Source organism: Phyllobates terribilis, unplaced genomic scaffold, assembly GCF_046119375.1.
Source record: "Phyllobates terribilis strain yellow unplaced genomic scaffold, ASM4611937v1 Scaffold_3__8_contigs__length_932513732, whole genome shotgun sequence".
NCBI lineage: Eukaryota > Metazoa > Chordata > Amphibia > Anura > Dendrobatidae > Phyllobates > Phyllobates terribilis.
The window spans coordinates 467,997,131-468,022,384 of record NW_027362763.1 but is presented as its reverse complement, the minus strand read 5'-3'; the positions used below and the strand labels follow the sequence as shown (position 1 = coordinate 468,022,384).

General features: G+C 40.4%; 1 protein-coding gene across 2 annotated transcripts in view; it reads right to left on the bottom strand.

Moving 5' to 3' along the window:
• Positions 1-25,254, bottom strand: part of AFG1L (AFG1 like ATPase) — a 130,940-nt gene that overhangs the window by 85,165 nt on the left and 20,521 nt on the right. For both annotated transcript variants that reach the window (XM_073675812.1, XM_073675813.1), the window contains exon 3: positions 1,363-1,414. In XM_073675812.1, the coding sequence (XP_073531913.1) occupies positions 1,363-1,414 (52 nt within the window). The remainder of the gene's footprint in view (positions 1-1,362; positions 1,415-25,254) is intronic.

Here is a 25,254-nt window from a genome sequence, read left to right as displayed (position 1 = left end):
AAACAACCCCACAACATGATGCTGCCACCCCCGTGTTTCACAGTTGGGATGGTGCTTCCAATTTTCTCCCTTTTTCCTCCAAACGTAACGATGGTCATTATGCCCAAAAAGCTCAATTTTAGTTTCCTCAAACCACAGGACATGTCTCCAAAAATTAAGGTCTTTGGTCCTGTGTGCATTTGCAAACATTAATCTGGCTTTTTTATATTTCTGTTGGAATAATGGCTTCTTCCTGGCAGATTGGCCTTTCAGCCCATGTTGATACAGTACTCGTTTCACTGTGGATACTGACACAATCTTACCAGCTTCCATCTTCATCTTCACAAGGTCTTTTGCTTTTGTCCTTGGATTGATATGCACATGTCGGACCAAAGCACAGTCCTCTCTGGGACACAGAACCTGTCTCCTTCCTGAGCGGTATGATGGATGGACATTCCCATCTTGTTTGTACTTGCGTATAATTGTTTGTACAGATGAACGAGGCACCTTCCGGTATCTTGAAATTGTACCCAAGGATGAGCCAGACTTGTGCAAGTCTACAATTCTCTTCCTGATATCTTGGCTGATATCCTTATACTTTTCCATTATGCTACACAAAGAAGCAGTGTGTTTCAGGTGTGCATTACAATACATACACAGGTATGTCTCTAACTCAGATGTTGCCAAAAAAATCTATCAGAAGCTTCCAAACACATGACATCATCATATGGGCAGTCCAGAATTGTTTAACGGAATAGTAATCTTAGTTTATGTAAACTTTTGACTTTGCAGTAAGTAATAAAAATGCCTTAAAACATTGTCTCTCTCATTATTCTGGCATTTGACAAATATTAAAAATGATGGTAATCCTAATTGACCTAAAACGGAAAAGGTTTATTCTGATTTCATGTCAGATATTGAGAAAAACATGCATATGTGTCTTTTTATATAGTGTATGTAAACTTCTGGTTGCAACTGTATATCATAGTTCCAATTCCTTTCTAGTCCATCTCTGTCCCCGACAAACATGTTCACACATTAGGATAGCGCATTAGGAGAGTTTATGTAGCATACTGCCGCCATGAAATCACAGTGAACCTTAAGCACATATAAGGCTTTATTGGAGTAGTCTTTCATTGTGAGCTATTAAAAAGCAGTTTTAGCATTATTTTTATTAGCACTTTATTAGGTTATTTTAGAGTATTATACTGCAACTTTTTCACATTCTTTAGCTCTGAACTTTATCAGGACATTCCTTTCCTCCATTATTTGTAGGGGTTTCAGCATTATTCTGGAATAAGTGAGTAAGAGAAACAGTTATTTGCTTATTTATGAGATAATAAGAATTTATGGGAAAAGTGAATATATAAAAGCATCACTTACCAACATCTCCAAAGACATACAACCCTTTTTGGGGTTTCTGTGGAGTGAAAAGCTACAAGAAAAAAAGAATAAAGGTTAAACAGGATCTATCACCTACTGGGATACTTCATGAGGTAAAAGATAGAGATAAGTATATACAGATATTTCCATGTTTCCAGTCTCCCGCCACAAGTAGCATCTCAGAGCTCAGAGGCATGAATATAATTCCTTTCTGTTGTCTAAAAGCTTGAAGTCAGGGCTCTCCACCATCTCACTATCATGACAGCTTTATGAGATTTCCTGCCTCTGAGCTAAGAAATAGCACTGTGTGGAAAGAAACGGAGTGCGACATGGAATCACAGGGGAGTCCTGTGCTGTTGTCTGACTTAATGTTGGATATAATGATAAGAAGTAGTGTAACATGAATTCCTTTATATTATGAAGTAACAGGAAAAAGGAGAGTATAGGCACTGCAACAGAGGTAAAACATGTCATAGCATATCCTCCGAGTGGCTGCTGTGGACTTTGCATGTATGTCAGATGAAGAAGAAGCAGCTATGTCCCTCCAGATTACTATGACTGTTTACAAGCAGCTATTTCTTCTAGTAGATTAACCTCTTACAAGCAGCAACAGCCTCCTCCTGCAGATGTCATGCAAGGTGTGGGAAAGACTTAGTGCAAAACAGAGGGAAGAGGGGAAAGGGAGCCCAGACACTAGGGAAAGGGGGGAGTGGAGACCTCCTAGTCTGGTCTAGTGTCACCCTGTCTCAACTACCATCCCTATATTGGCTCTTCACAAATCGCCGCACGCGTGCCTCACCCTGACTTTCCCTGGCATATGGCTAAGGCTAGGGATGGGAGGAGATGAACACTAGTCGATCTCCACTAAATTCTATAGACAACAAGGGTAGACAAACAGAGGGGAATTGCTTAGTTTTAGACTACTCCAATCAATTCCTTGATGGGTTTAATTTTCAAAAGAGGGTCACTTAGTGGTGTTTTTTATGCTGCTTTGTCACTTCAGGAGCTCTGCAAGTGGCACCCACAAAGTATTATTGCCAAATTTGAGCTCCAAAAGCAAAACAGTGATTCTTTCCTTTTGAGCTCAACTATTTGCACTAACAGTATTTTTTGACCACATATTGTTGCACTTGGGATAAATTGCTTTATAAATTGTGGGGTGTATCTTCTTCTATTATCCTTTGTGACAATAAAAAGTTTGGGCCTAAAAACATTTTATCAGACAAAAAGCATAATTTTTAATTTCCAAGTGTCAGCACTATAAAATTATGTGAAGCACTTGAGGGTTCAAAATACTCACCACACCCCTCGATGAGTTCACTGAGGAATGTACTTTCAGAGATGGGATCACTTTGGGGTTTTCTAAGGTAGTGGCACCTTTAGGGTTCTGCAAGTGCCACCTGCAAACTATTACAGACAAATCTGTGCTCCAAAAGCCAAATAGCGTTTCTATCCTTCTGAGCACTGCTTTGTCTCGAAACAGTATTTTTCATTCGTAAATAAGGTATTGCCATGTTTGGGAGAAACTGCACAAAAATTTTGGGATCCATTTTCTCCTATTACTTGTGAAAAATGTTGTGCTAAAGCATACTGTATATACAATTTTAGTGAAAAAAAACAACAAAATTTATCATTTTGCGTCCTGAAAACCCCTTACTCGTGAGCATTATAAAACAGTTAAGTAGAATACAAAAAAAAAAGATCGTTTACTACTCCCTGTACTCTGAATCACCAATTGACTGTCAAGTTACATTCTTTCGTAATTGATATTCTTCAGTGGCAATTCTTTCTTTAAGTAGTTTCCTCTCCTAAGGTTGAGTCACTTCTGTTTGCTATAGCATACAGAAATCATGTCTTAATGATATTAACTGAAAAACAAAAGGCTGATCAAGATGTAAAACAATAGAGTGACAACCACTACAATGCACCATAAGGGTCCTTGCTCGGATATTAATAAATCCTTCAACCTTACAGCTTCATGGAAGATGCGCAGCAACATAAGATGATTCAAATTTAAAAGATTCCTCAGTGGGAGCTGCACAATTGCCAAGTAAGATTACCTTAGTTTAGATGCATGAGTAAAAAAACTCACAAACTTCATTAATACATACCCATCTGAGATCTAGTCATCTGGAAAAACAGAATATGGGAATGTATTTTTTGTAACATGAGGAAGTGAAGATGGATGACCCCTTGGTATATTTTATACACACCACCCCATAATATTTGCATTGTCTTCTGAGATGTCCATTTTTTGTCTTTTCTACAAGTTTTTAAAAGGATTTGCCAATAAAGATTGTTGAATTTTAATTAATTGCCCGCTGTGCTGAGCTGGATCCATCTTCACTTCCTCATTGACCCAGGCGCTGTGCAGCAGCGAGGACTCCGTGCTCCATGCCAGACTGGGATTACATCTCAGGGGTGAGCTGAAATTTTATCTTTATTCATTTTTTGTAACATACATAATTCTAGAATTTGAGAGCAATAGCAACTTTAAGAAGCACTCCAACAAACATTTTACATTTAATCCTTTCTAAACATGAATGCAATGCAGTGTAGTTGTATGAAAATACTTACCGACTGCCGGCTTCGCTAGTTTCCAGCGCAGTTCCACTCCTCTTCTTCTCCTCTTTTTCCAGCTTACACAGGGACCTATGTGCAGGTTAGTGCTACTTATTTCAATGTAAGCTTATGGAGATTCAGGTCGGGGGTCCATAGGCTCACATTGCAAAAGCGACCTCCAGCACATATAAAAGCTTCTTTAATGTAATGCAAAAATACATTTATACCATCAAGAATTTGGGCAACACTATAAAATACATTTATATCGTTGTTGCTTAAAGAAGTTGACCACTGCTGGACATCCCCAACTTAATCAATTCAGGACTTAAATAAAAAATAAAAAAAATCCAGCAATGTCAGTGATACTGTTCTTAGAGACTGATGTGGCTTATTGTGTCATGTGCCAGCTGCAGCCTTTACTATTTCATCAGGTCGGTTGTCCGCACTGAGGGAGTAGTGATGAGCGGCAGCTGACGGGCAACCACTCATTGGCTGCCGCTGGTATGCGACACAAAGTCATATCACTCTCTGGGAATAGCGGAATAGACATTTCCGGAAAGGCACAACAAGGAGGCGAGTAAAACCGTTTTATTTAATTAGGCTTCTGAATTGATTAAGGTTAAGTTCCCATGATGAGTTTTTGAGGCTGAGTATTTTCGCTGAGCAAAAAACCACAGCATATTACAGTTCCAGCAAAGTGGATGGGATTTATAAAAATCTCCTGCCCACTGTGCTTTCTTTTTTATTTAACGCAGCGTAAACTGATATGCGGTGTGTATTTAAATTTCATAACATGTAAATTTCACTTGCGGGTATACTAAGTTTTATGTGCAGCTTTTCCCCATATAGGCCACAATGAGGGCTTGATGAGTTTTTGATGTTGCAAATTTCAGCACCCATTAAATAAATTAGGTTACTTGCATTTTTCAAGAATATGCAGCGTAAAAAACTCATCAAAAACTCATTGAGGCAATAAAGTCTAAAATTGCATTAGATGTGGAAAATTCGCAAGTAAAAAACACGTGTTTTCTGTGCATTTTTAGGTGTCTATTACTAATTATTCAGTGGTAGATAGCTTTGTGTTAACGGCTTTTTCTTCAGCAAGGTAGTGTATCTAATGTTTAGCTGCATTTGTCCGGAAACACGGGTTACGCAATATTTTGATTAACCACTCGCTCCAATGCTCCCATGAGTACTGAAGAACTGCCCGGTACACATTCACGCCAATGTCCCAGACACGCCCAATCAACCAATCACACAAAGTCACGTCACCATTGAATTTTTGCATTTCCACTCCTCCACTCTGAATTCTGATGATTCAACTAGCGTACAATCTTCATTTACATTACACAATGCATGAAAGATTAACAATTATTTTTTCGCTCTCAAACAATATCATGCACAATAAATTAGCGTTTTTGGACACATTGTTTATTCGCTCACAATTATCGAGAATGATGGGTTGATAACTTTATAACCTAAACAAATATTGGCCAGTCTAAATGCACCAAAAGTATATTAGAGAGGAAATCAGGGCTGGAGTCGGAGTCGTGGTGCATTATTGTGGAGTCGGAGTCGGTATCAAATGGACCGACTCCTAAAATATATAATAAATTGGGTACAGTAGTACAATGCAGGATGTGCTGTAAATGTTTCCATAAGAATTTGGGAATGTTATGAAATGTCCTATAAATGTCTGTTCTGTTCCTGATCTAAGGATCTCGGCTTTTAGTTGAGATGAATCTGTGCTGCACTTTATGTACATGCTCAGCAGTGAGATGAATCTGCTGCACTTTATGTACATGCTCAGTAGTGAGGCAGTGAGATGAATCTGTGCTGCACTTTATGTACATGCTCAGTAGTGAGGCAATCACATGAATCTGTGCTGCACTTCATGTACATGCTCAGCAGTGAGATGAATCTGTGCTGCACTTTATGTACATGCTCAGTAGAGAGGCAGTCAGATGAATCTGTGCTGCACTTTATGTACATGCTCAGTAGTGAGGCAGTGAGATGAATCTGTGCTGCACTTTATGTACATGCTCAGTAGTGAGGCAGTCAGATGAATCTGTGCTGCACTTTATGTACATGCTCAGTAGTGAGGCAGTGAGATGAATCTGTGCTGCACTTTATGTACACGCTCAGGAGTGAGATGAATCTGTGCTGCACTTTATGTACACGCTCAGTAGTGAGATGAATCTGTGCTGCACTTTATGTACATGCTCAGTAGTGAGGCAGTCAGATGAATCTGTGCTGCACTTCATGTACATGCTCAGCAGTGAGATCAATCTGTGCTGCACTTTATGTACACGCTCAGTAGTGAGATGAATCTGTGCTGCACTTTATGTATACGCTCAGCAGTGAGATGAATCTGTGCTGCACTTTATGTATACGCTCAGTAGTGAGGCAGTGAAATGAATCTGTGCTGCACTTTATGTACATGCTCAGTAGTGAGGCAGTGCTGCACTTTATGTACATGCTCAGTAGTGAGATGAATCTGTGCTGCACTTTATGTACATGCTCAGTAATGAGGCAGTGAGATGAATCTGTGCTGCACTTTATGTACATGCTCAGTAGTGAGGCAGTGAGATGAATCTGTGCTGCACTTTATGTACATGCTCAGTAGTGAGGCAGTGAGATGAATCTGTGCTGCACTTTATGTACATGCTCAGTAGTGAGGCAGTGAGATGAATCTGTGCTGCACTTTATGTACACGCTCAGTAGTGAGGCAGTGAGATGAATCTGTGCTGCACTTTATGTACATGCTCAGTAGTGAGGCAGTGAGATGAATCTGTGCTGCACTTTATGTACATGCTCAGTAGTGAGGCAGTGAGATGAATCTGTGCTGCACTTTATGTACATGCTCAGTAGTGAGGCAGTCAGATGAATCTGTGCTGCACTTTATGTACATGCTCAGTAGTGAGGCAGTGAGATGAATCTGTGCTGCACTTTATGTACACGCTCAGGAGTGAGATGAATCTGTGCTGCACTTTATGTACACGCTCAGTAGTGAGATGAATCTGTGCTGCACTTTATGTACATGCTCAGTAGTGAGGCAGTCAGATGAATCTGTGCTGCACTTCATGTACATGCTCAGCAGTGAGATCAATCTGTGCTGCACTTTATGTACACGCTCAGTAGTGAGGCAGTGAGATGAATCTGTGCTGCACTTTATGTATACGCTCAGCAGTGAGATGAATCTGTGCTGCACTTTATGTATACGCTCAGTAGTGAGGCAGTGAAATGAATCTGTGCTGCACTTTATGTACATGCTCAGTAGTGAGGCAGTGCTGCACTTTATGTACATGCTCAGTAGTGAGATGAATCTGTGCTGCACTTTATGTACATGCTCAGTAATGAGGCAGTGAGATGAATCTGTGCTGCACTTTATGTACATGCTCAGTAGTGAGGCAGTGAGATGAATCTGTGCTGCACTTTATGCACATGCTCAGTAGTGAGGCAGTGAGATGAATCTGTGCTGCACTTTATGTACACGCTCAGTAGTGAGGCAGTGAGATGAATCTGTGCTGCACTTTATGCACATGCTCAGTAGTGAGGCAGTGAGATGAATCTGTGCTGCACTTTATGTACATGCTCAGTAGTGAGGCAGTGAGATGAATCTGTGCTGCACTTTATGTACATGCTCAGTAGTGAGGCAGTCAGATGAATCTGTGCTGCACCTTATGTACATGCTCAGTAGTGAGGCAGTGAGATGAATCTGTGCTGCACTTTATGTACATGCTCAGTAGTGAGGCAGTGAGATGAATCTGTGCTGCACTTTATGTACATGCTCAGTAGTGAGGCAGTGAGATGAATCTGTGCTGCACTTTATGTACATGCTCAGTAGTGAGGCAGTGAGATGAATCTGTGCTGCACTTTATGTACATGCTCAGTAGTGAGGCAGTGAGATGAATCTGTGCTGCACTTTATGTACACGCTCAGTAGTGAGGCAGTGAGATGAATCTGTGCTGCACTTTATATACACGCTCAGCAGTTACATAGTTACATAGTTTATAAGGCCGAAAAAAGACAAGCGTCCATCCAGTTCAGCCTATTTCTTGTGCACTGCAGCTATTCCGCAGCGTTGATCCAGGGGAAAGCAAAAAAAAACAAAACAAAACAAAAAAAACATGCGGTATAGGCCAATTGACATCATTGAGGAAAAAATTCACTTCCCGACACCAATCTGGATTAATTAACTATCACTAAGCATAAGATGTAATTTTATTGCTCTCAAGAAAGGCGTCCAGGCCTCTCTTGAACTCATTAAGTGAGTTGGACATCACCACTTCCTCTCCCAGAGAGTTCCAGATTCTCACGGCTCTGACCGTAAAGAATCCCCTTCTATGCTGGTGCAGGAACCTCCTTTCCTCCAGACGCATAGTGTGCCCCCTCGTCTTTGTCACCATCCTTGGTATAAACAGGTCATGGGAGAGATCTCTGTACTGATGTATTTATACATGTTTATGAGGCAGTGAGATGAATCTGTGCTGCACTTTATATACATGCTCAGTAGTGAGGCAGTCAGATGAATCTGTGCTGCACTTTATGTACATGCTCAGTAGTGAGGCTGTGAGATGAATCTGCTGCACTTTATGTACATGCTCAGTAGTGAGGCAGTGAGATGAATCTGTGCTGCACTTTATGTACACGCTCAGCAGTGAGGCAGTGAGATGAATCTGTGCTGCACTTTATGTACATGCTCAGTAGTGAGGCAGTGAGATGAATCTGTGCTGCACTTTATGTACATGCTCAGTAGTGAGGCAGTGAGATGAATCTGTGCTGCACTTTATGTACATGCTCAGCAGTGAGATGAATCTGTGCTGCACTTTATGTACATGCTCAGTAGTGAGGCAGTGAGATGAATCTGTGCTGCACTTTATGTACATGCTCAGTAGTGAGGCAGTGAGATGAATCTGTGCTGCACTTTATGTACACGCTCAGTAGTGAGGCAGTGAGATGAATCTGTGCTGCACTTTATGTACACGCTCAGTAGTGAGGCAGTGAGATGAATCTGTGCTGCACTTTATGTACATGCTCAGTAGTGAGGCAGTGAGATGAATCTGTGCTGCACTTTATGTACACGCTCAGTAGTGAGGTAGTGAGATGAATCTGTGCTGCACTTTATATACACGCTCAGTAGTGAGGCAGGGCTGTGGAGTCTGAGTCGGGAGTCAGGGAAATTGAGGCATTGGAGTTGGAGGTTTGGCTTACCGACTCCACAGGCCTGGCTGAAATCTCTACCTTTACCCACCTAGCTAGATGGATGAGATCTTTTCATTGTTCTCCTGTCCTGCTCCTGAATTTTGGCAGACAATCAGTTAAAGCTGCAGTCCATATATCATGACAGCAATAAAGAACCTGTCTCTCAACAGCACTTTCAGCGTATAATAAGCTTATAAACCATCTGCTGCTAGAATAGTGTTCACAAAGAGTACCTCCACATATTTGTACATTATATCTATGGTAGAACATGGGAAATTTGCCTAGACTACAGAAGATCTTGGCTGTCAACCACAGTACTGGGGCGGGAAGTTTAGATAAAAATAACTTGGAGAACAAGCCAGTTAAACCAACTTAGCCCTAGGTGTTATCCTTGGCGCTACCAAAGGTGAAATGTGTATCTAAGCCCTGATTCAGCGGTTTTCAACTTACGTGTTAACACATACCCATTATGATCTATGGAGCTCTTCGCACATCAGTGGATTTTTTGCGGACCGTTGTCTCCATGATTTTTTGCGCAACATGTTCATTTTTGATCGGATTCACAGATCAAAATTACCAATACAAGTCTACGGGTCCGTAACAATCACTGACATCATATAACATCATTCATGTGCAATCCGCGTGCTATCAGTTTTTAGCATAGTAACGGGCAGAAACTTTGCAATTTTTTTTTTATTTTTTCGTAGGAAAAAATCACTGATCAAATACTGATGTTAAAAACTGACTCCCTGAGCAAAATCAGATCCAAAACATTGAAGAAAATCTGACTTATTTTTTTTACGTACAAGAAAGATTACTCGAAGTGCTTTGTTACATATGCTGATTGTATCTAGAATCTGCTCAGCTGAATCTGTCTCCATCATTTCAATATGATTGTTATGTTTGTAAAAACCCTATTGGAGGGAGGGACGGCATTTGAACAACAGTCTTATTTTATATAACTTTTTATATAAACTATGAGAAAATTAAAAATAACAATTTGCAATGGAGAAAAAAGTGGACAAAGTATATATAGATGCTCCATCCACTTAAAAAAACTATCTTGCTACAATATGCCAGATGTGAAATTATCAGTGTCTAGCAGACATCATTCGATGTAAATGTGCAATATCTGCTTTACGCTGCAGCTGTAGACATTGTGTTGCTAATTCTGTGCCTTTTTTTAGGTGGTAGTTCCAAAAATGCTATGATTTTCACACTATTCTTGTTTCTCTGATTATAAGATATACTGCACTGGGTTACAATTCATTAGACCAAGCGCGGGGACAATTTTCTCATGGACACCATTTTTAAGATCTTTTCCAAGCCGTAAAAAACTTATTTAAATACATACTCAAGTTGTTACAGACAACTCTTTCTACTAGTTAAACACATGCAATGAAAAGTTTCAGCTTTCACTCAAAGTTTTGTTTAAAGGAATATTCAGCATATGCGCAGCTGAATGTTCCCTAAAATTTGGTGTTGTCCTACGCACATTAGTTAACATTAGAAAATAAAATACAGAATCGGTCAGATCTTTGGACGTGATTACAAAACTTACCAGGTGACAGGTTTCCCCTGATAAAACTAGAAGTGATACAAAAATAGGATATAAAAACATATATTTTATTATAAAAAAAATGAGTAAAACAAAAATTAAAACAGGAATAAGGTGCTAATAGAAAAAGGAGTATTGTAGTGATAGTAAATGTTATCGTCAGCAGGAAGATATTTCTAAATTTATACCGCACAATAATCAAACAGTATATGTCCACCATAACACAATGTTTGGTTAAACTCACTGAGAACTGTACATTTTTGAACAGTATATATAGCATCAAATGCAACAAGGTGTCCTATAAGATCATGTAGGAAATAAAATTCATATCCTTACTGCATTTAACATTTTTCCCATGAGATCATCTGGAATATACAACTTGTATCTTTGCTATAGATAATATAAATGAGTTCAAAGTGTTAGTGTGTGTCAAATCCTCAGTAAGGATATGAATTTTATTTCCTACATGATCTTATAGGACACCTTGTTGCATTTGATGCTATATATACTGTTCATAAATGTACAGTTCTCAGTGAGTTTAACCAAACATTGTGTTATAGTGGACATATCCTGTTTCATTATTGTGGGGTATAAATTTAGAAATATCTTCTTGTTGACGATAACATTTACTACCACTACAATATTCGTTTTCTACTGTGATATTTATCATTAGGGACAATTTCTAGACAATAAGAGAGTAATATCAATCATGTGATACTTACCTGTCACGCTACTGTTGTAAGTCATGAGCTCCAATGTTTCTTTTTCTATTAGCACCTTTATGCGAAGGACATAAAAGGATGAACTCTTGATGTAGATCTTTGGATACACCTAAGGAAATTCTTCAATAAGGTTTATGCTTTGAAGGGGTTAACACGTTGCGACTGTTAGAGGGGTTCTCCGCTGTGACTCATCAAATAGACATTCAGGTCTCGATTCATCAAATAAATGTCAGAATTCTGTCATGAAAAGCTTTGAAAAATCGCTAAATTTTGGAGCAACGTGAGGCCACACTAAAATTTTGCAAACTTTTGGTGGTCTCACGCTATTTTCGTTAAGCTCCAACAAAGTGGGCAAAGTTGGGGAGGGACGTGGATGTGGCAACCACCACTCGTCAAATCCATGATGATTGGCGGCGGCGAGGCATACACCACTTGTCAGAGGCATTCGATTCATTAAGAGGCATCATCTTAAGGGGGTTGTCCAGGCTTAAGGTGACTGGAGAGTTGCGAATTCTCACATTGCGAGCTGTGGGGATTCTCCAGTCCCGGGAGCGGGCGGTTATCTGACCGAAAGTATTAGATTTGCAGACTTCCGACCACATTAAAACTAAACATGTCTGCCCTTGCACAATATACTTGTATTCAGTGAGACTGTGCACATCTAATCGGCACGTGACTGCATGTATGCAAATCGCACACTTGCAGTCAGATACTCGCCCCCAGTTCCTGGTGTCAGAGAATCCTCACAGGGTGCAGTGCACACGATGTGAGGATTCACAAGTCGGCAGTCACATGTCTATGTGACTGCAGCCTTGTACCCCGAGGTTGGACAACCCCTTTATTGATTCAGGCGTGTCTGACACCAACACGCACCCTCTTATCAAGGCTGACCTGAAAAACTCCCGTCTTGATGAATTGAAGCTCCAGTCTCTTTATGATGTCCTTTAACCCATTAAGGACACAGGAATTTCCACGCTTTCTACCAAGAACTATAACTTTTTTTTATTTTTCTGTTGACATAGCTGTTTGAAAGATTGTTTTTTGCAGGACTAGTTGTATTTTTGATAGTCGCAATTAATTTTAACATACAACATAGTGGAAAACGAGAAACAATCCAGGTGCAATGAAATTGAAAAAAACATGCAATTCCGCCATTATTTTTGGAGTTCATAAAAATGACGTGGCAACATAATTCTCCAGGTCTGTACAATAATGGAGATACCAAACCTGTCATTTTTTTATTAATATTTTAGTTTGTTATCATATTCTGAGTCCCATAACTTTTTTTACTTTTACGCACACGGAGCTGGGTGAGGACTTGTTTTTTTGTACCCTGAGCTGTTTTTACTGAAATCATTTTGGGGTACATATGACATTTTCACTGCTTTTTATTTCATTTTGTGGTTAGTGTGGAGAACGAAAAATGGCAATTCGGCCATTCCAATTTTCATTTTCTCTTTGGTGTTTAACTTGTGGTTTGAACAATTTTAGATTTCAAAACATCAGACTTTTAAAGACATGACAATACCAAATACATTACTTAGAAAAATTATTTATTTTTAAATGGGGTGATTTAAACTATTATTTTTTTTAAAAATATATATAATCGTCTTATCCCGTCTGTCTGTCTGTCCAGGAAATCCCGCGTCGCTGATTGGTCCGGCCGCGGTCAATCAGCAACGTGGGATTTCAGAAAAAAGATGGCGGCCGCTAGCAGCTCATCTGCCGCACGTAGGTCAGCGGCGATGCAGCCGGGAGATGACCGGCACTAGCCGGTCATCTCCTGGCTGATCGCAGCAGAACTACCCCGACCGGCGGCGCCGCTGACCTCCGGCGGCCGCGACCAATCAGCACAGCGGTGTTTAGATTTGGCGCCAATGTCCCTGATTTGGCACCAATATCGCCGGCCGCGACCAATTAGCGATATTGGCGCCAAATTTAAACACCACTCTGCTGATTGCTCCCGGTGTACCGCATACATATTCTAGAATACCCGATGCGTTTGAATCGGGCCACCATCTAGTACATATATATATATATCATTTTTATTTTTACCAATCGTTTGATCACTTATACTGTATACTGTAATGCCAAAGTATTGTAGTATATAGTAAAATCCCCTAATATCCTATGAGTAAGCGGCATTACGGAGCATTAGACAAGGAAACCTGCAATTCTTGTGAATGTTCTCAAGTGGCATTTTTTTCGTACATTTATTTGAGCTGAAATTCCTGACTGAATATGAGCACTGCAGCGTTTTTGAAAATTTTCAGCATTTCAATTCTGTCAGCGATTTTTGCACCATTTTTTACTCATTGACAATAATGAAAAACTGCAAAAACGCTGAAACTAAACCCAGCAGAATATTATTTGTGCTGCGTTTTTGATGAATAAACATAACTTTATTAACATGTGCTGTAGACAAATCATACATGTAATCCATGTTTTTACTGCCAAAAGTGAAGATTTTGGCTGCAGTAAAACAAACGCTGTAAAAATGCCAAGTGTGAACCGAGAGCCAAGAGCTGGTTTTTATGCCAGCCAGTCCGATTATAGCTTTTCTAAAGCAGGTTAAAACGTAAGAAAACATTTGATTGGCTGCCGTGGGCAATCGGTCCATATTTTTTGTGAACTCTGATTTTTATGTATTGCAGGGAAAGATGTCAGGTCTAGGTAAGATCGTAGACCGCAGGGAGTGGAGATCTTTGTCTTTGGTCAGGAACAGAACACATACGCAATCATAAAATAACACTTTACTTATTCATAGAAGATTGGCAGCATTTATAGATAGGCATCATGCAAATATCCAGTCAAGATCCGAATCACATGAAGAAAAATGCATGTGCATAATTTTGCTTAATCAAGAAAAAAAAAAAAGACCTCACATCTAAGGTCACTTTATAAAAAAATATTAGAATAATGTTCTTTGCAAGGTATTCAGTCAGTGAGGAAAGTACAGTCTTCAGAGGATAATAAAACTTTTACATAGTTAGTAAAGCCGAATAAAGACTTGCGTCCATCAAGTTCGACCTGTTAGTTCTGTAATTGCTAAAGTTGATCCAGAGGAGGGCAAAAACCCCAAATGATTTAGCCAATCTTCACCTGAGGAAAAATTCCCTCCTGACTCTGAAACCAGCAGTCAGAATAAATCCCTGTATCAACCTACTATTTTATTCTATTTTTAAGTATATGCAGAAATCTGCCTGGTATCTAGAAAAGCATCCAGTCCCCGCTTGAACTGGTTTAGTGAATCCGACATTACCGTCTCCTCACTCAGTGAATTCCATATTCTCACTGCTCTTACCGTAAAGAACCCCTTCCTATGCTGGTGCTGAAACCTTTTCTCTTCCAGTCTTAGTGAATGCCCTCTTGTTACCGTAATATCCCTCCTTTTGAACAAATCCCGGGCAAGGTCTCTATACTGTCCCCTAACATATTTGTACACATTTATTATGTCCCCCCTCAACCTTCTCTTTTCCAGGCTGAATAGTCCTAGTTTTGCCAACCTCTCTGGGTATTGCAGTCCCTCCATTCCCCTTATTAATTTTGTTGCCCTCCTTTGTACCTTTTCAAGCTCATTTATATCCTTTCTATATATTGGGGCCCATAACTGAGCACAGTATTCCAAGTGTGGTCTGACCAGTGCTTTGTACAGTGGAAGAACAATGTTCTCATCCTTTGCAGCTATACCTCTTCTGATACATCCCATTACCCTGTTTGCCCTTACAGCAGCGGCCTGACTTTGGGCACTCCAATTTAGTTTGCTATCAATCAAGATGCCCAAGTCCTTCTCCATCTCTGAATTCCCCAATGATTTCCCATTCAATGAGTACTGGTGACTTCCATTTTTCCTTCCCATATGTATGACCTTACATTTCTCCTTGTTAAACCTCATTTGCCATTTAATGCTCCACCTACCCAGCTTATCCAAATCCCTCTGTAGGTCTGCACTATCCTCTTTTGTATTAATTGTTTTACATAACTTTGTGTCATCTGCAAATATTGATATTTTACTATTTATCCCGTTGACTATATCGTTAATAAAGATATTAAATAACATTGGGCCTAGTACAGACCCCTGTGGTACCCCACTAGTGACGCTTACCCAATCTTAGTAAATTCCATTTATAACCACCCTCTGCCTTCTATCCTTTAGCCAGTTAGCTACCCACTTGCAGACATTTTCCCCCAGCCCCATCATTCTCATTTTGTATACCAACCTATTATGTGGCACGCTATCGAACGCTTTTGAGAAGTCGAGATACACGACATCCACTGGTTCCCCCTGATCTACTCGAGAGCTAACCTCCTCGTAGAAGTCAATCAGGTTTGTTTGGCAGGAGCGATTCCTCATGAATCCGTGTTGGTTCGGGGTTAATAGATTATTAGCGTCAAGATGCTCCATGATTGCCTCATTAATAAAGCCTTCAAAAATTTTGCCCACAACGGACGTCAGACTCACCGGCCGATAGTTTCCGGCGTCACTTTTCGCTCCCTTTTTGAATATTGGCACTACATTCGCCTGTCGCCAATCAAGTGGTACAGACCCAGTCTCAACAGAGTCCTTAAATATAAGATATAACGGTCTATCACATTACTTAGTTCCCTTAGTACCCGTGGGTGTATGCCATCAGGTCCTGGTGATTTGTTTATTTTAATGTTACTGAGGCGTTTCTGTACCCCAGCTTGGGTTAGATTTGTCATACTTAGTGGAGGATTAAGCTTGTCACTTCTCATTTCGCCTGTTAGTTCTTTTTCCTTTGTGAAAGTTGGCGAAAAAAATGTATTTAATAGATTAGCTTTATCCTCATCTTTCTCTATGATTTTGCCTTCATCACTTTTAATCGGTCCAATATTATTCGATTTAATCCTTTTACTATTTATATACGTAAAGAACAGTTTGGGATTTGATCTACTTTCCCTAGCAATACGTCTCTCTGTTTCCTCCTTTGCTATTTTTATTTGTTTTTTGCAGGTTCTCGTTTTTTCCTTGTAACACATTAGTGCCTCCTTGCTGTTTTCCTGTTTTAATCTCTTGAATGCCTCTTTTTTGCTATTTAACGCCCCTTTTACGTTCTTATTCAACCATATTGGTTTCCTCTTATTTCTGGCCCTTTTATTCCCATACGGTATATACCTCTCGCACTGAGTATTCAGAATTCTTTTGAAGGTTTCCCATTTACTATTCGTATTTCCTTGATTAAGAACTTTGTCCCAGTCTATAAGTTGAAGGTTTTCTTTCAGCTGATCAAACTTCGCCCTCCTAAAGTTTAATGTTTTAGTTGTTCCCTTATTGATAACCCTACTGAAGGGCATTTTGAAATTGATAATATTATGATCGCTATTATCTAGGTGCCCCCCTATCTGTACCTCAGTTATTCTATCAGGCCTATTAGTCAATATTAAGTCCAACACTGCCTTCCCTCTCGTTGGTTCCTGCACTAGTTGGGAGAGATAATTATCCTTGATATTTGTCAAGAACCTTTTTCCTTTCTGCGATCTACAGGTTTCTGTTTCCCAGTCAATATCCGGGTAGTTGAAGTCCCCCATTACAATCACCTCATTATGTTTTGCTACTTTGTCTATTTGTCCTAATAGCAGTTTCTCATTCTCCTCTGTTATATTGGGTGGCTTATAGCAGACCCCCAGTAATATTTTATTATTATTTTTTGCCCCCTCTATCTCTACCCACATGGACTCGACCCCCACTTCTCCCTCTCCTATATCTTCCCTTAGTCTGGGCTTTAGACGTGACTTTACATATAAGCAGACTCCTCCGCCCTTCCCCTGTTTCCGGTCCCTTCTAAATAAACTATAATCTGTTAAATTTACCGCCCAGTCGTAGCTATCGTCTAGCCAAGTCTCTGTTATACCTACGATGTCATACCTCTCCTCCGATATAAGCGCCCGCAGCTCATCCGCCTTATTGGTCAGGCTTTTTGCGTTGGTCAGTATGCAAGATAAAACTTTGGGGTTATTTAGCATCCTATTCTTCTCTAACGATCTAACTGTACTATCCCCACCCCCCTCTCCACCCTCATTATATTCACTTCTCCCCTTCCCCCTTGCTTGCCTCACATCCCACCTATTTCCTTGGTTCCCCCCCCCCCGTCTCTAGTTTAAAAACTCCTCCAACCTATTAGCCATCTTCTTCCCCAGCACTGCTGCACCCTCCCCATTGAGGTGCAGCCCGTCCCTACGGTAGAGCCTGTAGCCGACAGCGAAGTCGGCCCAGTTCTCCATGAACCCAAACCCTTCTGCCTTGCACCAACTCTTTAGCCACTTATTCACCTCCCTAACCTCCCGTTGGCGCTCCTGTGTGGCTCGCGGGATTGGTAGTATTTCTGAGAAAACTACCTTGGAGGTCCTTGCCCTAAGCTTCCTACCTAGATCCCTGAAATCATTTTTAAGGACCCTCCATCTACCACTCACTTTGTGATTGGTGCCAATGTGGACCATGACCGCTGGGTCTTCGCCAGCCCCACCCAGTAACCTGTCAACCCGATCTGACTGCTACATTCACAGCTGTAAATCTATTTCCTGAAGAGGTTAAGTTATTGCTGAGGAAAACACAATTTTAGACACAGCACTGAAGGGCAGGCAGCCCACTGATGACCCGGCCCCTCTATAACAATTCATAAAACAACCTTTATTGAAATCAGTGAATGGGCCACACTGCAATGTATGATGTGCCCAGTATCAAGGCTTACTCACACATCAGGATTTCCAAGCCAAAACTAGGAGAGACTCCTAAACCGAGAAGAGCTTCTACTCCTGGATTTAGGCTATGTGAGCACGGTTAGGAATTGAAGCAGAAATTTCCTGAGCGATTCTGCATCTCCTTGACAGGAAAAATGCTGCGGAAAAAACGTGCGGTTTTGACGCGGTTTTTTATGTGGTTTTTGAAGCATTTTTGTACATAAATGAATGTTTTTTTGGAGCTAAATAAAGTTATTTGGTGGGACATTGCTTAAACCCTTGGATTACCTTCAGAACTGGGGTGAGTATATTGGTTCATTTAAATGATTAAAGAATGTGTCTGTTGTATTTCAAATAAAGTGTTTGCTCTGTGTGTGTTTATTTAACTCTTTACATTAATTAGGTTTGGTGATGAATAGGTCTGAATGACACCTTGTCATCACCAAACAAAAGAGGTAGGTGTCAGCTGATCCCATTCGCCCAATCTCATTAGCATTTCCATTCATGTAATTTATGCGGCAACTGTGAGCTACTATTTTTAGCATAGGAAGGTGACATTTGCAAACATGGTCCCTAGCCATTATTAACAGCTCACAGCTGTTTGGTTAGCCGCTATGTCCCCCCGATCAGCACTCAGCAGCACTTTGAACGCAGCGTATTTTTCCAGCGTTCAAGATGCAGTGTTCTAGTGCTGCACTTTTGTTGTCGGTACATGTGAATCCACCGCATATAATGACACTTCAATCGGTCAAAATTTGCAGCGGAGACTAGCGTGTCCGCTACAGAAATTGACACGCTGCGTGGGAGTTTGGGTACGTCACCATGATCAGGAGCTGTTGCAGGTTTGACGCTGCGTGTTTATACAGCGTCAAACCCGCACCATCCAGATGTTACTGCATAGTGGATGGAATCTCTAGAAATTCCATGTCCACCATGCGTGCATCAAAAGCTGCGGATCCCCCTCGGACACTGACATGCGGTGCATCTTTCAAGACCGCAGCATGTAAAATTCTCTTGCGGGGTCGCTAGTTTCCGCAACATAAATTTGACCACTGGAATGTACTTAATGTGGTAAATTCGCATGGTTCAGTGAACACATGTGGATTTACCTGCGTTCAATAGAATGCAACGTTTTGGATGCAGCAAAAAATATGCGTCCAAAGCGCTTCTACATCCGGATCGTGGGCACAGAGCCTAAAATGAAAAAAAAAATTGCGTGAGCTCACGCATCATTTTTATAACCAGTAGAGGGAAAGCCGACCGCTGGGGGCTGATATTAGTAGCCGGGGAAGGAGCCATTAGCCAACAATGTTTCCTGGCTATTAATATCAGCCCACAGCTATTTGTTTAGCCTTTACTGGCTAGATTACAGGGGCACCCCAGAAAAAAAACAACAACCGCCGCGGAAATGCAGTAAAAACCGCTTCATGTGCACATAGCCTTAGACCAATACCGACCATAAACTGCGTTTGACAAAGGCGTTAAAAAGGGAGGTAATCACAATAGTACATTGAAGGGGTTATTTTACATTAAAAGAAAAACAAAAAAAACTGCAGTTTACTCACTGCTCCTGGTCCAGTGCCGAGTCTCTGGCGCTGCTCCCGATATCCGGTAATGATTGCGGAACTAATGTCACATCAACAGCCAATCACTGTGCTCAGGGGCTCCTCCCATGTAGCAGAACGCCCCCCTCAGTGCCGCTGGGCTCACTGGTTGGCTGCCATGATATTGACGTGACATCAGAACCAGGGTTGCCAACTTAATTTTTTTTTTCTGGACCGCTTATCAAATGGCCACAGACAGATGATATTTTTTATGGACACATTGTAAAACCATAACAAATCATTATGATTATAAGTGATACATGTCTACGCCCCATAATTCTGAAATGAAGATAACAGCTGCATTCACTGTGAACTGTAAAATGATGATAATTACAATCAAAATTATGTGTATAAGTTTCTCCAGTTTAAAAAAAAAATCACAGATGCCTTAAAAATAAAGTAAGGTACGGTAAAAAAGAGCCATGTCTTTACATAATGTCCTGGAATTTCTGCACGGCTCGCAACCCTGATCAGCACCACAGCCAATACCGGACACTGGAGCAGTGCCAGAAAATCTGCGCTGTTTGTGTGCTTTGGTTTTTTTTTAGAATCGACTGCAGCCAGTAATGAAGATTTTCAGTAAGATAATAACCCCTTTAAAATGGCTGTCATTTTGTTACCCTTACAGAAACCTGTCCAAAAGTGTTAGTAGGTAATGTGCATCTGAGCATGTGCAGTAGAAAGCTCTGCTCCTGTGACTCGCAGACAGTCTGACAGTACGGCACATGCTCACAGGCACCTCTCTCAACATTCTAGCACAGGGTTCTGTCAGTTAAGATGTCGGCCATTTTGATGCCCTAGTAACTACCTCCCTAGGCAAAACAAGTGTGATTTGCTAAAATAAAGTATTTAGTAGTTTACTCATAAGGGCTCATTCAGACATCCAATTTTCCTGTACGAGTGCTATCCGTGTTTTCATGAATAGCACTCATACCTTCAAGTCTATAGGGCCATTCACTTCACCGATTTTGATCCGAGGATCGGATTAAAATCAGCAATGCAAGTCAATAGTCCGTAAAAAAATTGGACTGCACTCGGATGAAATCCAATTTTCACCGACTGTCAGAATGGAGAAGGTGGAGAATTTTTTTTTTAAATTTCTCCACGCATGAGAAAACTGGATGACACTCTGAAAGACTACACTTGGATAAAACAATGATAAGAATAATCAGCCTGATTTTCTTGTACACAAACCCCCCCCAAAAAACAGACGTCAGAATGAGCATTAATAAATATTTATTTTTATTCTTTCTATTCCCAGAGAACCCCTTAAAAGTCATTAGAATCCCATTGTAATAGCTCTGTATGGTGCTCACTTGATTGTACTGCACCTAAGACCTCACATTTAAGCATTTAGCATCGGTATTAATAAAACAGAAGTGGAAAAGAAGAAAAGTTTACTGGAAAGGCTAATCTCTTCTGTGTTTAAAGGGGACTTCCATTCTAAATGTTAATACCCCAAGACGACCTCTCTTTAAAGGGTTATTCTCGTGTTATGAAATTGGTATAGTTAGACAGCATGAAAATAAGCAAATTTATAAGTGACTTACTTTTCCTATCTGCTGTCACTCTCCTGCTATTTGAGCTTTTATCTTACATAGTGTACAGCTTAATACCTAGGAGACTGACCACTAGAGCATGGCCAAGTATTTGCAGTAAGCTTAATTCCAGGCTGAGGAGTTAACTTATTGGATTCCTAGCCAACTCTCTCCACCCCATTAATTTATATGCAGCAGTTAGCTTCTCACCTAACCCCCTCAGCTCCTAACAAGAAGCTGTTATCAGTATTGCAAAACTACAAGCCCGGCCCCCCACACCTGTCACTACTTCCAGAGCATTTCTACAAATCATTGCTCTCAAACCATGTGCTTGTTCAAATTTCCTGTGATCTCTATATACAAATATAAAGAAGAAGAGAAAAGGCGCTGCAGATATGTTACCCTCAATATAAGACACAGCAAGCAAGGGATTGCATATGCTCATCTGCCTGGGTTGTGACCCGGCAAAACTCTGAACTTGTAACAATGAAAGGCTGCTGCTCCAACCACTGACCGCGCTGGTGGGAAGAAACGTTTTCAAGCCAAACAGGAAAAAAAGCAGTAATTCTCGAGCGCTGCCACAGAGTGAAGACAAAGGTGTATGTTCTCTGGATCTTTATTCATTCAATAGGTATGAATGAATAAAGATCCAGACAACATACACTCTTGTGTTCACACTGTGGCAGCGCCTGAGAATTACCGCTTTTTTACCTGTTTGGTTGGAATATATACAAATATAGGGATGACAGTGTAGAATTCAAAGCAAGCACACTGTGAAAACCTATATGTGTCACAGTAACACATTCACGTCTGTACAATGCTGCTCAACCAGAACTGTCAATCAAGGCTGAGTGCCCACCCACCAACAAAAAGGAAGATTTGAAAGCTGTGTGCTCCCAAAGACACATGTTAAGAATAACACTTTAAAAAAAAAATCAAAATAGTCATTACATACTCCATACTGCTTAATCACCATCTCTCAGCTGCTCACTTTAATAACATGGCTGCAGCAGAATAGTTATGTCAACAATAATTGACCCAGCACTGCAATCAATCATGCCATCTACTACAGCATCAATTTACATATCTATTTTTTAGCATTGCACATGTCCAGAACACTAGAAGAGTTTACAAACACAAATTGATGCCAATCAGATTTTACTAGTAATGTCTATGCAGACATCTATCTAGTGTTCTGGGCATGCTCAGTACTAAAAAAACAAATCCATTATCAAATGACATAATGGATCCATTACGATCCATTATAATCCATAGACTTCAAAGATAAAAAATATGGATCCATTCGCAGTCCATTTTTGTTTTTGGGGGGGAGGAGGGGGGTGTAGTTAAAATATAGTGGTATATAAACAAGAATCACACATGTAGAATGATCATGGATTTAGATGCAGGTATTGCAAATTGTGAAATCAGTGATGAAAAACTGCAGCAAAAATGGCTGGCGATTAAAAACTGCATTGCAAGTCAATTTTTGCTGATGATTTTTTTTCTTTAAATGTGGTAGGTAATATTATTCAATAAAATATCACACGCTTTGCTACTACTATAATTAGTCTTCCACATTTTTATTAAAAACATAAAAACAAAAACAGCAATAAACTACAAATTAGTTTCAACATATTATTTTATATACACTAAATCTATATAAATAAAGGGGACAATCCCTCTAAGTCAGAGCTGGGCAAAGTGCGGTCTGCGGACCCCATCTGGCCCCCTGGCTGTTCCAGTCCGGCTTGTGGACCGAGATAGCCGAAGGGCTGAAAATAGTGGCCCATGAGCCCAACCACGCCCTCCCCCGCCTGCCGCCAGCTTCCCAATGTCACAACTATCCGCATCCTCCACCGGCAGCTCCTACTTTCACCAAGCAATGTGTGCGACCTGAGACAGCAGACGCGATGACGTCATTACATCGCATCTGCTGTGAGGAGAGTCAGTGCACGGGAGACCGGAGCAAAGCACCAGGGGAACAGGAGTGAGGAGAGTATATGTTGTTTTTTTTCATACCTGTATGGGATGTTTGCAAGGATATAGGAAGATAAGTGGGGGCTCATGCTGAATTTGGGGGGCTATGTGAGGGCTCATATTGTATATATAGAGGCTATAAGGGTGCTCATGCTGTATATAGGGGGCTATGTGGGGGTTCACACTGTATATACGGGGTTATGAAAGGGCTCATACAGCATATAGGGGGGTTGTGTGCTGGCCCGTACGGTATATATGGGGATGTCAGTACTATGCTCAATATTAAGTGATATAATTATTTTCTATTAATATTAATTATAATTAATATGTTAATTTAATGTGGCCTCTCGGGAAAATTGCCAACCCATGCTCTAAGCTATTGTTAGACAAGAAGATGGTTCGGCAACTATTTCTCCCCACACATGCACAAAAACCCTGCATGTTTAATGTGAATTTTTTTAAGCAGCTCTTGTAGGGTTTTTTCCCATTTTTAAAATGTATGATTTCCTTTTCTTGGATCCATCATTATCTTCTTAAAGAATCAGGGACAAATGATTCTAGCCAGAATTTGCTGTATAATTATTTCTTTAAAAAGCCTTAGCATTATATCACTTTCCACAAGGAACACTTCTGTGTTAAAGTAGACCACTTCATCGCCTGAGAACATTTTCTTAAGAATTAAGAACTGAACTGCCCAAGCAATGTAAATTGCCATGATTCTATCAAACTTCACTTTTTCAAAATGAATTCAGAATAAGAACATTCACTTAAACTCCCACAATGGTTTTGGATGAAAAGTTTGAGTACTGTAAGCGATTTAAAGCATCCTATTTTACTGATATATACCATGAAGGCTTAATAAGTTATATCTAGAGTCATATAGTACGGTCTGAGGGTCAAGCAGCAAATATCACAAATACAGAGAGAGTCTTGCTAATCATCCAGAATAAACGAGAACCAATGTGAATTAGAGGCCACACATAATTGTCTACATTTAGGCAAGTGTGCAACAGATGTATGCTAAGGAAAGCATCATTGAGACTGTGAATTGTACATACATTTACATGCCCATCCATTTATTGCTTACCCAGCAGCAGGAACTAATGAGTATCTGCTATTGCCTGGAGAGGAGCACATGCCCTTTTCTATGCCCCAAACAAGTACACAATAATGGTTTAATATGGTTCAGTCACCTTGGAAAAAAATGGCATGCTTACTGGCTCTACATGCCAGCCTATTCCTTTTTAATGTGCACAGGGAAGACAGCTGTCAGTCAATGGGGATCATGATAAAGCAATAATTTTGTGGTCATTGAGTTTGGCCTATTCATGCACTGTGAGCTTACCCCTTACCGCACTGATTGGCAACTTTCTTCCTTGTATTGTATATATTAAGGCAGTTCACACATTATATATACAATATATAATATATACATACACACACAGTCATGGACAAAAGTGTTGTCACCCTTGAAATTGTTTCAGAAAATCAAGCATTTCTCCCAGAAAATGATTGCAATTACATTCGCTTTGTCACACACACGTTTATTTCCTTTGTGTGTATTGTAACCAGTGCCACACAAGAATTTTATTTTTTTTTTTAAAAAGGCAAATTGGACATAATTTCACACACAATCCCAAAAATGGGCCGGACAAAATTTGTTGGCACCCTCAACTTAACATTTGGTTGCACAACCTTTGGAATAAATAATTGCGATCAATCGCTTCCTATAACCATCCACAAGCTTTTTACAGCTCACACCTGGAATTTTGGACCTCTCTTCTTTTGCAAATTGCTCCAGGTCTCCCATATTTGAAGGGTGCCTTCTCCCAACAGCAATTTTAAGATCTCTCCACAGGTGTTCAATGTGATATAGATCCAGACTCATTGCTGGCCACTTCAGAACTCTCCAGTGCTTTGTTTCCATCCATTTCTGGCTGCTTCTTGAAGTATGTGTCACGGGTGTGTCAGGTGTAATAGACAGTCGCTCTGGATCTAGCTGTAGAAGGTCACTGAGCTTGGCA